This window comes from Siphateles boraxobius, unplaced genomic scaffold, assembly GCF_051911475.1.
Source record: "Siphateles boraxobius isolate OS27281-9 unplaced genomic scaffold, OSU_SipBor_1 22, whole genome shotgun sequence".
Classification (NCBI taxonomy): Eukaryota; Metazoa; Chordata; class Actinopteri; order Cypriniformes; family Leuciscidae; genus Siphateles; species Siphateles boraxobius.
Genome location: NW_027508833.1, coordinates 34579823 through 34594540, shown reverse-complemented (window position 1 = coordinate 34594540; position 14718 = coordinate 34579823). Strand labels below are relative to the sequence as shown.

The following is a 14718-nucleotide window of genomic DNA, read 5'->3' as shown; positions in this document are numbered from 1 at the left end:
CTACACTACAGTACCTTTGAAAACTAGGACTTAAGAATCCACTTAATGTGGATGTTTGATGGTTTTTGGTTTGGATTAGATCAGGTTTGTATTTGGTTTGGCCGCAGTGACTGCAGGGTGTATGTGCTCTTTTGAAATGAGTTATTAATTTCTTGGAATAGACCCTTTTTACCATTTACTAGGATATATGTTTTATAAATCTCATTATTTTAATAAAATCAAGGTTTGCATCAAAATCAAGGTCTCTTTAGTTGATGGACAATGAAACAGATATTTTATAAATATTTTAAAGGGGTCATATAAGAAAGACAATGTTTTAAATAAAAATTACTGTACTTTTCAGAGCTGAAAATCATCTCTTTTTTTCTGCAAGATTAGTTTGTTGAAAGCTAGTTTAGCCATTCCAAAAATGTTCATGTCGAATCCTTATAGTAGGGCTGGCCTATGTGACCAACATCTTATATCACGATATGAGTAATTTATTTCATGATAGCAATATATATCACAATATAGTTATTTTTGCTTTAAATAAGGTTGTGATATAAAAGCATTTTGATACCATTGAGATTTCATAATTCTTATCACCATTTTCAATATCATTTAAAAAAACCAATACAAGCTTAAAAAAACTCTCAAGCATACTGAAGACAAATAAACAGTGAATAGACCTACGCACTAGGAATAAAAAAAACTCTATTCCAATTCAGGAATTGGATACTTGTAATAAAATTTTAATTTGAATTACGCTTATATATTCTATAGATAGATTACAGAGTTCGTGTACGCTTCTTCTTGCGCTTGAAAGCACAAATGCACACACAATTGTCAAAATATCCTCACATTGGTTGAGTAAGTTTAAAAATATGTAAAGTATAAAAGAAAAACAGACCCTATTAAAGGGTTAATTCACCCAAAAATGAAAATTCTGTCAGTATTGACTCCCCCTCATGTTGTTCCAACCCCGTAAGACCTTCGTTCATCTTCGGAACACGAATTAAGATATTTTTGATGAAATCTGAGAGCTGGATCATTCCTCCATACTCCTCCATAGGCTTCTTCAGGGATTGAAACTTGCCAGCCCCTAAAAGTCATTAAAGACACCATTAAAATAGTCCAAGTGACTACAGTGGCTCAATCTTAAATTTATCAAACGACGAGAATACTTTTTGTGTGCAAAAAAACTAAAATAATGACTTTATTTCAACTATTCATTTCCTTCTCTGTGGGCCTCGAGTGTTCACTAGTGTAAAAGCGTAGAGCTTCTGTTGTTGTACGTCACACGCATCACACACATGACCAGCGTCGGCCAATAGTGAGCCTACGTGTGACGTAGCTCTACGCTATTACACTAAGTTAACTGACTAGAGGCTCATAGAGAAGGAAATGAATAGTTGAAATAAAAATAAATAAAATATAATAAAATCAGTCAGTCTGTCACGGCCGCAACACCTCGAGTACTACCACACTTAGCACAGGTGCCCCACAAGGCTGTGTGCTCAGCTCGCTGCTCTTCATACTGCTGACCCACGACTGTACTGCCAAGTTCAGCTCCAACCACATCATCAAGTTTGCTGATGACACAACAGTGGTAGGTCTCATCAGCAACAATGATGAAACGCCCTACAGAGAAAAAGCACAGCTGGCTGAATGGTGTGGCACTAACAATCTGTCCCTCAATATAGGAAAGACAAAGGAGGTCGTAATGGACTTCAGGAGAAACTCGGTTGACCACCCCCCATTGACCATCGACAGCTCGACTGTGGAGAGAGTCAGCAGCACTAAATTTCTGGGGGTGCATATCACAGAGGATCTCACCTGGACCACCAACACCATGTCACTCTCCAAAAAGGCACAACAGCGCCTACACTTTCTCCGCCGGCTGAAAAGAGCAAGCCTCCCTCCACCTATTCTCTTCACATTCTACAGGGGCACCATTGAGAGTGTGCTGACTAGCTGCATCACTGTTTGGTACGGGAATTGCAGTGCTGCTGACCATAAGACCCTCCAGCGGACAGTGAACACGACTGCAAAGATCATCGGTGGCCCTGTCCCTTCCATCCTGGACATTTTCCTTACACGATGCTCCAGCAAAACCAACAGTATCGTTAAGGACTCCACCCATCCCTCCCACAGTCTTTCCAGCTCCTACCATCAGGAAGACGGTTTCGGAGCATCAGAGCCCGCTCCGCCAGATTGCTCAACAGCTTTTTCCCCGAGGCCGTGAGGGCCCTGAACTCAAACTACACCCTCTGAAACCCCATGCGAACCCCTACCTCCTGAAACATACTAAGACACTTTACAAACTATGCACTAGACACTTTACACACACTGCTGCGTGTATAAAAATAGACTCAGCTATTATTATATTTATGTACATTTTCATGCACTACTGTACTATTCCCCAACCAGTTGCTTGACAAACAATGTTAATGTCTGTTACATTTTTGTATGTTTGTACTTATGTAGCACCGAGGTCCTGTGAGGCACGACAACCCACTGTGGAATGACAATAAACCTCAACGTGAATATGAATACAAAGTCGTTATTTTTGTTTTTTTGCACACAAAAAGTATTCTCGTCGTTTGATAAACTTAAGATTGAGCCACTGTAGTCACTTGGACTATTTTAACGGTGTCTTTAATGACTTTTCGGGGACTGCAAGTTTCAATCCCTGAAGAAGCCTATGGACTAGTATGGAGAAGTGATCCAGCTCTCAGATTTCATCAAAAATATCTCAATTCGTGTTCCGAAGATGAACGAAGGTCTTACGGGGTTGGAACAACATGAGGGTGAGTAAATACTGACAGAATTTTCATTTTTGGGTGAACTATCCCTTAAAGACATGATCGAATGCCTGAGTCTGCATTACTCTCAACAAATCCCAGTGATTATCACCCTTAGTGTAGTTTCATCCTCCCATTCGATTCCACTATTATCCTTGACTGTGTAGTGTTTATTCCTTGCATATAAACAAGTCTGACTATGCTTATTTGACAGGAATTTGGAGGCAGATGTGGCATTTCGCAGTACAGCGGCTGTCTACTCATACTGCAAATCTCGTGGCCTTTACGCTGGAGTGTCTCTCGTCGGTTCTTACCTCATTGAGCGCAAAGAAACCAATCGAAAGTAAGCACATGTCACAGGTTAAAGAGTTTAAATGTTGAAATAAAGCCCTTAGGCTCTGATGTTACCTCACATTTTGACCTACTTTGTGTTTTCATTGTTATACTGTAGTTTCAATATCTTATGTTCCTTACTTTTGAATAGGTTCTATGGCCAAGATATTCGTGCTTCTGCTATTCTCAATGGAGATGTGGAACCTCCACCTGAAGCATTTGATTTGTACACCATTTTGCAGGACTACACAGAGAAATACACCACCGACTGGCATAACAAACACATGCAAGCTTCAAGCAAGGTTACCTTGTGCACTACTGCCCCATGTTGGCTCCAAACTAAAGCTAGCCGAGCTTCAAGCTACTCATAATTTCCAAGTAGTTTAAGTACAATCCTGCTACTCTTTTGAAAAATGAGTTAGCTAGACTATATGTATATATGTAATTATGTAAATATAAAATAATGTAAAATATATAGCTTTCTGGTGATTTTTGGTTTAATCAAAGCTGTACTTTTCTGACTCTATGAGAGTTTATAATAGATGAACAAGCAGGGCTATCAGGGTGAGAGCATCAAATTTGAACGGATACATTAATAACAAATACACCATCAACAAAAAAAAAATTAGTGATGGAGTAGCATTTAACTAAATATTTCACTGTCACTAAATATGTTAAATGCAGGACAGGGACTTGAAACTGAATTGGTTGTGAATCGTGTGTCATTATTTAATTTGATCATTTACATGAACTGTGTCTGAACAAACTGATTCACTATGGTGAATCAGACTAGATGAATCACAAGAATGACTGTAGAGCTGAAAGAGATACGTAGTTTAGTCACAAATTCCCCATGTCTTATCAAATTTAGAGGAATTGTTGACATCATATTGAATTCAAATATTTTTTTCTTTAAGAATCATAGTGTGCAGCAATATAGCTTCGGATTTAATAAAAAAAATAAAAAAATGGCACTGTTGAAAGTATTACAGGATTGATACACTTCTCATTTGTGTCACCAGATTAGCAACAAAATAAATATTCCCCACCCATTCAGCTACTCTTTAGCTCCGTTTAAATTGCCCGTGTGATTTGTCTTTGCATGCTGAATCGTCACATTAATTTGACTGACAACATCACTTATTTGAAGGGTTGAGTAACTTTAATTTCTCTTACTTGATGGGATTTAAAGTCACACTTTTTTCCACTGACTCAGGGTTTTTTTTTCTCTCAAATGAACAACTTTTTTTCACTCATTTTGTTTTTTTTGAGTCATGCACACAGGCACCCCCAGTTGAACCCCTTTAACAATAAAGTACACACTTTTTTCATTAGTATGTAGTAGTTCTGTGAGTTTAGAATGAAAAAATGTAGAAATCACACCTACATAAAGCATGAGAAATATAATCTGGTGACAAAGTCTTTCAACACATTAGAAGGTGGTTGTGAGCTTCATTTGATGGCTACTATAAATCAGACTTCTATAAAACAGTGTGGATGACATTAATATAGGCTTTCCACTTGGCACATTTTGGTCACTGGGACTGAAGCCATAAAAAAACAATTAGATCAAGTCTTTGAAAGGACAATTGATCAACTTTTTTGCAAGGTAAGTTCGCACCGTAAATATTAATTGTATTAAAGTATACAAGCAACTGTATATTCACTGTATTTCTAATAGTTTAATACTATTGCGCTATTCACAGACCTATTGATTTTGCTTCATTCCAACTTATAAAACTAAATTATTTTAGTAAACATAATTAACATAAATAATTATTAACATAAACATAAATAAACTAAATTACATGCTCATTACTATGAAAGGGAATCAAATGGATTGTTTAAACCTGATTTCATAAGATCACTGTTTGTTCCTCACATTTGTGAATGTGAATATTCAGTTGCTTGTATACTTTAATATTTAAGGTGCGAACTGTCCTTGCATACTGTTTCAAATTCACCAAAAAAGTTGTTCGGTTGTCCTTTCAAAGACTTCAACTAATTATTTTTTTTATGGCTTCAGTGCCAGTCTCTGTTTATCAAGTTCACTGGGTGAGAGACAAGCCTGTTGATGTATATTGGGGTGTCTCTGTTTTCACAGATGAGTTCAGCACCATCTAGACCAAGGCCTCCCACACAGAGAGCTGCTTCCTCTTACACACCCAGGACTCAAGGTAAGACCCTGAGTGACCTCTCAGATCCGCACACATTTTATCTTTCAGAGTAGAAATATGGTGACTGACTGAACACGCATAGGTCTGAAAAAACTTTTTTCATGTATTTTTTGGGGGGGTTGATGTAAAATTAGAAGGAAGTTGCCATCTCCTTGCCTCTGATTCCGGGTGACTCTTTTATGGTTATGTTGATTAAAAACTACATTTATAACTATACCTATAGAAAATTATATTTTTACAGCTCCTGCATTTGTGAAGCCAGTTCTTTATCCGAGCTTAGACAGCTGGGGTGATGAAAGCTCAGGTGAGTTTTATTTTATTTTATTTTATTTTATATAATATATATTTTATATATTATATTTTATTTCGAGGACTATGTTAGTGCCTAAGAAAATATTATTCAAAAGGTTTTGTGTATTTCTGTTAACACATGCTTCTCACGCAGATAATAAAACCATGAGGGGTGTTTTTCCCTACTTAAGTAAAATTATGCTTATTGTTAAAAAAAAAACACTTCACACCTGTGACTATGGTAATAAACTGACAGAAGAGGATTTGACTGTGTGTTTTGTAGCCCAACCTGCTTGTTCAAGCATATTATCAAGCAGAATATCCGAACAAAAGGGAATATTCCTTCTGAATATGATGAGGTAATCAGACACTTTTTAAAACAACAAGAAATACCTGTGAGAATAAACATGTCATGCATTTCATTTGACACTGATAAATTATAAAGTGGATTAAAATCACTAGATTAGCAACGGCTAATTAAATTGCCGAAATGCACGAGAAGAAACATTAGTGCTGTGTGAGATCCTTTCATTAATCAGCTCAGCCTGTGGAGGATGATTTGTGTTGTCGTCAATTCAACTCCACTAACATTCCCATTTATTTTCATTAGGTTCCTAAAGGCCCGTGTTTAAAGTTGAATTATAGGGATTAGATTAAAAAAACGCAACTGAGTGGCTTTGCCTGCCCCGTTTCGAAGAAAACCACTCAGATTGGCTGGGAAGATTTTGAAAGAAGCCATGAACTGTAGACTGGCCGTTTTCCCATCTTCCTTTATTCAGGAAGGGCCTCGGTGCTCTTTGCCATGTCACAAGTCAGCTACGCAGCAAACGCATTCTTTCCCACAGTGAGATGACATTTTCATCCATGAGGGGAGATATTTTAAAGGCCATTGGCTTATAGATGATGTGTGTGGATTCAGGACTGGTGGATTTTGTCACATACAGACCCGAGCATCAAAACATTTGGCAGCCTCCCTGTCCTTTAAATAGGACAAACTTGGAGGAGATGCTGTCCTAAATCACCACAAGTCCTAAAGGCTACTTTATTGCTAACAGTACATTTTATTCCCAACGAAACGGCAGACGAGTACTCGTGCCAATCTTTAGTACACAAGTATAAAAGACAGCAATGATTGATCATGAAAACATTATAATGCTAACATTTACACAGTGATTTTAAGTCCAGGACAGCCAACCACTGCACTCAACACTCAAGGGAGATTATAGTGTGTTCTGCTCATAAAGGACAACTGAAAGGAAGCAAATGCTGCAGTCTTAAGAAAACAGCTAGATGCAATGCACCAGTAACTTTCCTTTTCAGAATGGTTATGAGCAACTTATTTTAATCAATAGTTAAAAAAAAAACATCTTAAACCAGCCTAAGTCGGTTTTGTGGTCTTAGTTGGTCTTCCAGCCTTGTCGGCATGGTCTATTTGCTTTTTAGAGGGGCACTTTTCAGTTGATCAGGCCAGATAATACCATCTTAAACAAACATAGTCTAAAGGCTGGAATACACTATGTGACTTTTGCTCTAATTTACAGTCTGTACTAGCTTTGCCGAAAGTCAGAGTCGGCAGATTTTGGGCATTGGGATTTGACAGATTTGACAGAATATCATGTAGTGTAGGGTGAGGGCAGACTCATCCTATGTTTTTTAAGCTTCAGACTTTGATTTCATCCAGTCAGAGGATATCAGACATGTTTGATATTTTGAGCCGATTTTAGTGCATATATTGTGGTAAAGTATCAAATCTTTGGTCGTAGCGCTGAATATTCAGATTCTTTGTGCCTTGGCTAGAACTGAAATATACTAGTGTTTCTGTCCAACGTGAGCATAGCAAGGTGGAGGGAAAACAGCTTTTGCACCTGTATGTAATTGTTAATGTTTTGCCCTCTTTAAGTCCTTCATGGTCAGAAGAAGCAAGAGTGCCATCAGAATGATGCATATCTCTTAGAAGTGCATGTCGTTTGCTTCTGGTGTCCTTAACTTGCGCAACTGCAGTTCATTCAGTGTGAGTGAATGGCGTTATGAGAGAGGGCGATCGAGCGTGCTAAGGCTAATATAAACTAAAGACGCATTCTGGTCGTATATATAAATTACATTGGGTTTGTTGTCCCAGATAAAGTTGTTCTTGAACGCATGGATGCCAACAGTCAAACATATCTGCTTTGCCACACAAAAAAAAGAAAAGTTGGCTGTACATTTTCATTCCTTCTAATTACATAAATAAGTGATGCTTTATTCACTTACACATTTATTCAGACAATAATTCCTTGTTGAAGTGCACACAAGTCGACTCGTTGAAAATGTCTAAAATTAGATTGAAATAACTAAATTAATATGTGCATTTTAGTATTATCTCCACTTCTCTCACGCATGCATCAGCCTGAGAATGATTATCTGACTTCACTCATTTCCTGTGTTTACTCTTTAATTAATTTAGGTGCTATTATGGTGTATTTGTTCGGTTATTTTTAACTCTGTTGATTCAGATGGGTAAATCAAGGTAATAGATTGAAATGTGCATGTGCCTCAGCATGATCCAGACAGTTAGAGACTGCTGTAGACAAGGTTTCATTGTTCGAATCTCCTTCAGGTGGGAATATGAGTCCAATTCCCTGCTGTGATGTTTAATTACCGGATTTTGTTAAATTACATGTTAATATTCTACTGGCTGATAACAGTCATTCTAAATCAACACATACCTGGCATCCTAAATTATGATTTCGATTGTCAACTGCATAAGACACTAAACCATCAGCCAACAGCAATCCTTTGGTCAGAGGAGGATCATGTGTAAGCGAGCCAGATGAGTTGTACAAGGAATAGATACTGTTAGCCAACAACTTGTGTGTCTTTCAACAGCCAGTTGTCATTGCTTAATTCAGGATAAGTAGACAGGTACACCTGTTGTATGTCAAAGCACGGCATTGGATGACTTCATCAAAATCAGGACAACAGATGTCTCCCGTTTATTTTTGAATAACTGGAAACTGTTTATTGTGAACTGTCACCAAACGAAATTCAAAAATAGTGATTGTTTTTAAATAGTTTCCCAAATCCTCCGGCTCTTTTGGTCAAACAAACATATCCTCTCCTGTAAACTTCTGCGATTGCTTATATGATATATATATATATATATATATATATATATATATATATTAATTGTCCATAGAATAAAAGTCATTGGGGTCCATTGTTGTTTTGGACCCCATTGACTTTCATTGTATGAACTGTGTTCCACAGCATGTTTCAGACATCTCAACTCCTCCGGGAGTCTCCCATGGTGGGACGCTACTTCCCGTAAATGAGTTTTTGGAATGTTTAAAAAGACATTTTTGGGTGAACTATCCCATTAAACATAACATTGGGAAAAACCCTTTTAATGAAATGGTTTGGAGGGAATGACTTGTGATTTGATATGTGTTCTTTCCACTTTTATAGAAGTTGCAGATGTGTTGCTAAAAAGACTTCATCATGATATTATAAAACTGACTAGTCTTTCGAAGATGAGTCAAATAGATACTTATCTGTATTGTTACAAGCTGAAAAAAGGTCTCTGGGTGTGTGTTGACATTCCTTGTTATTTTGCTGGCAGACATTTCTCTCCCCCTAATTATCATGATATCATTTGTGAAAAATGAGACCGGGAAAAATGTCACTCCTCACCGTTTCATTAACACTCCTTGCCCTCCAGATCATTAAAGCTATAAATAATACAGTCATTTAGATGGATCCCTGGCCTTAGGAAAAGGTGGTTAGAGAGCCACCCTGATTTCTAAAGACTTTTGTCTATAAAGGGATAATGTTTTATGAGGTTTTGATTTGTTGATTGTAATGGCACGTTGATCAGCTGTTATACGGGTTTCTCTGAATAATCCTGCTTTCCCTTTTCCTTTGTAATGAGAAGGGAATCCAAGTTGTCAATTGTTAATTAGCTCTTTTGCATTCCACCATAAGGTGCCAGCGATTATCTATGGTTACATCAATTTGGATTTGGTCACCGTGTACCTGATAGGGCTTAGCTCACACTCCAATCTGAGAAATGGCAGGCCCTCTTCCCTGTCATGAGCCGTCACTTTTTCAGATATTGCGTGTGCAAGTAGAAAACCGCATAGCTCAAATGTCACCACTCTGCCAAAATACACAGCCCTTCCAGATCTGAAGAAACTCTCTGGATTGTATTGCTGTCTTACGCCCGGCTTGTCATGTCTTGCACTTGTGGTAGTGGGAATGAACATTTATGTCGAATGGATGCAGTTATTTTAGGATACAAGTCAAAAGCGTTTAGAGTGAAAAACGGCTCGACTGAAGCTTTTGGCTATGCCCGAAGTTTATTTGGAGTCAGGAGATTCAGAGCAGGTGCCAACAGTGTAAACCACATTGCACCTCTGTCTGATTCCTTGCTCCTCTCTTATGTCTTCACTCCTAAAAAACCCTCGCCACCAGTTTTCCCCCATTCTCCGGTTTAGTACTCCAGTTCGCATCCTTCGGTGGCACTTGATGCATGTTAGATGCCAATCTGCTTATACTGACACACAAATGAAAATGAGTCTGAAACCACATTGGAAATCTTGGATTCAAAATTTGTTTTGAACATAAAAAAAAGGCAGGAAGTTTTAGTTAATTCAAAAGTGTTAAACAATAAAGAGTTGTAAAGAGTACCTGAAAACCATACTTGAGTAAAAGTACACATACCTTACAGCGAAAATGACCATTTAAAGTCACGTCACCAATTCCAATACGACGAGGAAAAGCCTTAAAGTATCTGATTTTAGGCAACAGTACTTAAGTATTTTACTTGTACTGAATGTGGGCTCAAAGATGCTCTAGTCCTCAAAACCTAAGATCTTCTTTTGTAGCAGAAATAAACCGCTGCAGAAAACGTTAGGTGCCATGCAAAATGTAACGAGTAATTGCATTACTCATCACAAATGTATTGGAGTAGAGTGTACATATACTTATTCAAAAATGTAGTCAAGTAGAGAATAAAAGTTGCTAATATCTTTGATGCTGAAAAAACCTGCAAAGTTGGCAAAAAAGATACTTAAGTAAGTAATTACATTTACTCAGATACTTTACACCACTGGTTATGAGATCAAATAATGGAAACATAGTTGTGATGTAATGGATGTAGCGACAGATTTTTTTTTTTCTACATCCGAGTGAAACGGATTATCGTAAAGAATAAAAAAATCTATTGTTCTGTGAAACACCAGTAAATTGTCCATAGAATAAAAGTCATTGGGGTCCATTGTTGTTTTGGACCCCATTGACTTTCATTGTATGGACTGTGTTCCACAGCAGAAAGAAATTACGTTTCAGCCATCCCACCTCTTCCAGGAGTCGGATGGAGGCAGGTCTGGATGCGAGCTTGCAGACGATTTGTGTAAAAAAAGTAAAAAAAGAAGAAAAAAAAAGAAAAAAAAGGGGGGGGGGGGGTTATGGGAAGTACGGGCATCGTAGAGGTTCACATATTTCCTTCATTTCCCTGGAAGATCAAGTTGTGACTTTTTAATTAAAAATGATTAGGTAAATAAATAATAAAAATTAAACATGCACAAATGAATTGTTAACATTAACATACATTTATAAAATAGGGTGAATTTTCATTTCATGCCAATTTTAAAATTCTGCTAAAATTTCTAGATCATTAATCGAAGGTCGTCTTTTAAACACTGAGTTTAACCAGACATCAAGAGTAGGCTAAAGTGTTTTGCAGTTTGGTTAAAAATGTATTGTATGTATTGAAGGAATAACATCAACTACTCTAAATCTTTAATTTATTCAAGCTTGATGTGTTAAATCACATAGTCAAGAGTTTCAGTAATTGAAGGTTTATGTTTGCTGTTTGTTAATCTGACAGCAGAAATGATTGCAGTTGTTTATATCTTAACATGTTGACAGACAGATAAAGAAAGGGGTTTTGCCCCTGGCTAACAGATACTATCTGCAGATGTTAATACTGTTGCGCACCACCATCTGTTAGAGTTGGAAAGTTTTGTGGTGTTTAAAGTGTGTGTGAGCGAGAGAGTGTGCCAATTAACTGAACCAAAGTGGGCTAAATTGTTTTAAATAGGAACACATGCTGCTCTCTAGTGTTGACCATTTGCTATTACAATTTTATACATTATATTAACATAATCATGAGTAAATATGTACGATATTAAAAATTAGCCTATAATGTATACAATTGCATGTGCAACATTTATACATTTACATTTAATAATTTATCAAACTGATATAAGGAAAAGCACATTAAATGCACCATACGGTTTAATTCAATAGCCCATACATATTGTTCCAAAGCAGTGCTGGAATACCATTCAGGATAAATTTTAAATAAATTCAAAATTATTTCAACAATAGAAATGCAAATGCAAATAAAAGAAAAATACAAAAGGAAATGTATCAAGTTTACATATAATCAAAATTTGAGAACACAAACATATTAATACAAAAAAGTAGAACTTTTAAATGTATATGGTTTCATTTTAATCAGTTCATGAATATGTTTTAATAAATATGTTATTGTTTTTAATCATTTGGGAATCATATATTATGCTTTAAGTAGCCATTTATGCTGATGGCAGTAATTAGAATTACAATTTAAAACTGCTACAATAACTAAAAAAAAATCCTTTTAGTTTTTAAATTTAGTATTTATATATATGTATTTGTTCATGAATATGTTTTAATAAATGTTTTATTGTCTTTAATTAGTTTGAGATTATTATTTATGTTATTACATTTAATAAATTGGCTTTACACTGATTTGTAATTAATTAGAATTTCCCTCCTGCAATAACTAAAAGTGTTTTGACCCAGACGATGGCGATTCCTCTGTTTGTGTTCTAGGTCAAGCATCAGGCGGCGCACTAGTGGTCACAGCTGTGCATCCGTTCAGCGGACAGCAGCCCGGGGATCTGAGCTTTGCTGCAGGTGACCGCATCACTGTTATCACCAAAACTGAGTCCCAGTACGACTGGTGGGAGGGAGAACTACGAGGGCAGGTTGGGATCTTCCCTGCCAATTTTGTGTCCTATAGCTGAAGTACTTAAGATGTCCAAGAAAAGCTCAATTTGATGACAAATGTTGTCTGTTATTGGCGGGGCCTTTTCTTTTGCACAGTTTGTAATGAAGTTTATGAAGATGGTGTATATTTTTAGGAGCCCTAGAGGTCAGTGTTCCTCTCACGGGTGTATGAAGGGATAACAGGGGTGTTTTTCAATGTTCCTGCCATTGGTGAATTATTATTTAATTTGTTCCCCCATTTTTTGTTCCGTTTGATTATTGGTATGTGGGTTGACTGGTAAAACGTTCCTTTTTTATAGATTTATATTTTTAATTATGTTTTAGTTTAGGATTGCATTGGAATACTGTTATGCTGTTTTGTGCAGACACAGTGATTATCACTGAAACGCATAAAAAGTGACATTGTGGTATTTTAAGTGGAGTTGCTCCAGGTATTTGAAATATAATAGCACAATGGTTTGCAATCGGCAAAAACACACAACTTCATTTTGTGCCATTTTTTTTCTCTGATAATAACAGTGAACCGTTGATGCAAACAAATGTTATTACCAGCGATAAGCTTTAAAATGGTTATGAAAACTATAGAGATGCCTTATTTAAAGTGTTATGAACTAAACTTCACATCTGACTTGATCTGTTACTTTGAAAAAATGTGTTTTTTAAGGAAGTGTTTTAGGGATTGCTTTCTGTGCTATAATTTAATTTATTGCTCTTTGCACAAATGTTAATTAAACATGAATGATTGTTTTCCTATTGGTTTTAAATGTATATCAGTTCTAATAAAGATAGTTTCCTACATGTTTAACTTGTATCAATTTGTCTGTGGTGCTGGTGTAAAACTTACAATTCAATTAAGGTAGATTAATATTATATTACATAAATCATATTGCTCATAATGAATGGCAGTAACACTCCTTGCCCACAAGGAGTCATACAAGCTAAGCATCTTATCCTGAGTAAGAAATCAAATAGGAAGCACTTTCTGTGCTCTGCTGTTAAAAAAATCTCTATAAATACGCTAACTATGTTCTTGTTACGAAGTCTTATGATCTAAGGTCAAAAAAGATAACATTGAGGTCATGATCAAATTTGGTGTGATTAGAGTGGCAAGAGACAACACGTGAGGAAGTAATGCGAAAGAAAGATAATTTATTAATAATTATACAAAAAGATGAATAATAGTAGTAATAATTATGTTGAATATAAGCAAGGAAAAATAACCACAAAAAAATGTACAGATCAAAGAGTTATCAGATAAGTAAATAATCCAAGAGAAAAAGGGACGCAATTAGTGACAGGCAAAGAAATGGAAAGAACAGAACAAAACAAGACGCATTCTAACTTGTAATCAAAACTCTAATCTAACTAATAAACGAAAGAAAAGAAAAGACATCAAATCTTCAGCGTCAAACGCCCTTACTGAATTACTCTGACTAACAAATACAAAACATACAGAGGCTGGCATTGACTTTCTTACTTGGAGTATGTACATCGAGTTGTTTTATGTAAGGGTTAGTCACGTGACATTTTACCAGTCCACCTTACTCTTGGTAACCTCAAACCACGCCATTAAAAGTTAGAAAGGCACGTGAAAGGAAAGTATCACAGTCATATTCAAAACGAGATGGCAACCAAAAAGCAACAGGGTTATGACGGTAACAGAAAAGAACGAGCGTACAAAGAAACAACGAAGAAGAGCGCCAAAAACAAATTGTTCTCGCGTTATTTTCAACGTCTTTTTAACTGCTGGTGGGAAAATTGATTGGCTGTGGGGGGTGTGACATCACGCCATTAATAGAAACCATTTTTTTACAGTCTATGATAGAAACTGACATCTCTCCAAGCCAACAGCAGACCAGCGGTAGAGCGAGCCTAAGAATATGGTAGAGTCGAGAGAGAGAGAGAGAGAGAGAGAGAGAGAGAGAGAGAGAGAGAGAGAGAGAGAGAGAGAGAGAGAGCCACAACCACAGGGACGTAACCCTATGGACGTAATAGTTAGCAGTTCTGTAGCAACATGCAAATTCTTTTACATCTGGAAAGAAAAACACCTGAAGCGGAATGTTCAGTTACATGTTATACCTACATGTTATTTTGCTTCA

The 14718-nt window shown here is 36.6% G+C and overlaps 2 protein-coding genes across 2 annotated transcripts in view; one reads left to right on the top strand and one right to left on the bottom strand.

Moving 5' to 3' along the window:
* sh3yl1 (SH3 and SYLF domain containing 1) overlaps positions 1-13417 on the top strand; it is a 30296-nt gene extending 16879 nt beyond the window's left edge. The window contains exons 6-10 of the mRNA XM_077239825.1: positions 2998-3126; positions 3268-3418; positions 5221-5293; positions 5535-5597; positions 12443-13417. Of these exons, the coding sequence (XP_077095940.1) occupies positions 2998-3126; positions 3268-3418; positions 5221-5293; positions 5535-5597; positions 12443-12636 (610 nt within the window). The 3' untranslated portion in view covers positions 12637-13417. The remainder of the gene's footprint in view (positions 1-2997; positions 3127-3267; positions 3419-5220; positions 5294-5534; positions 5598-12442) is intronic.
* The window catches only part of nhsl1a (NHS-like 1a), a 152534-nt gene that overhangs the window by 62301 nt on the left and 75515 nt on the right, over positions 1-14718 (bottom strand). The window lies entirely within an intron of this gene.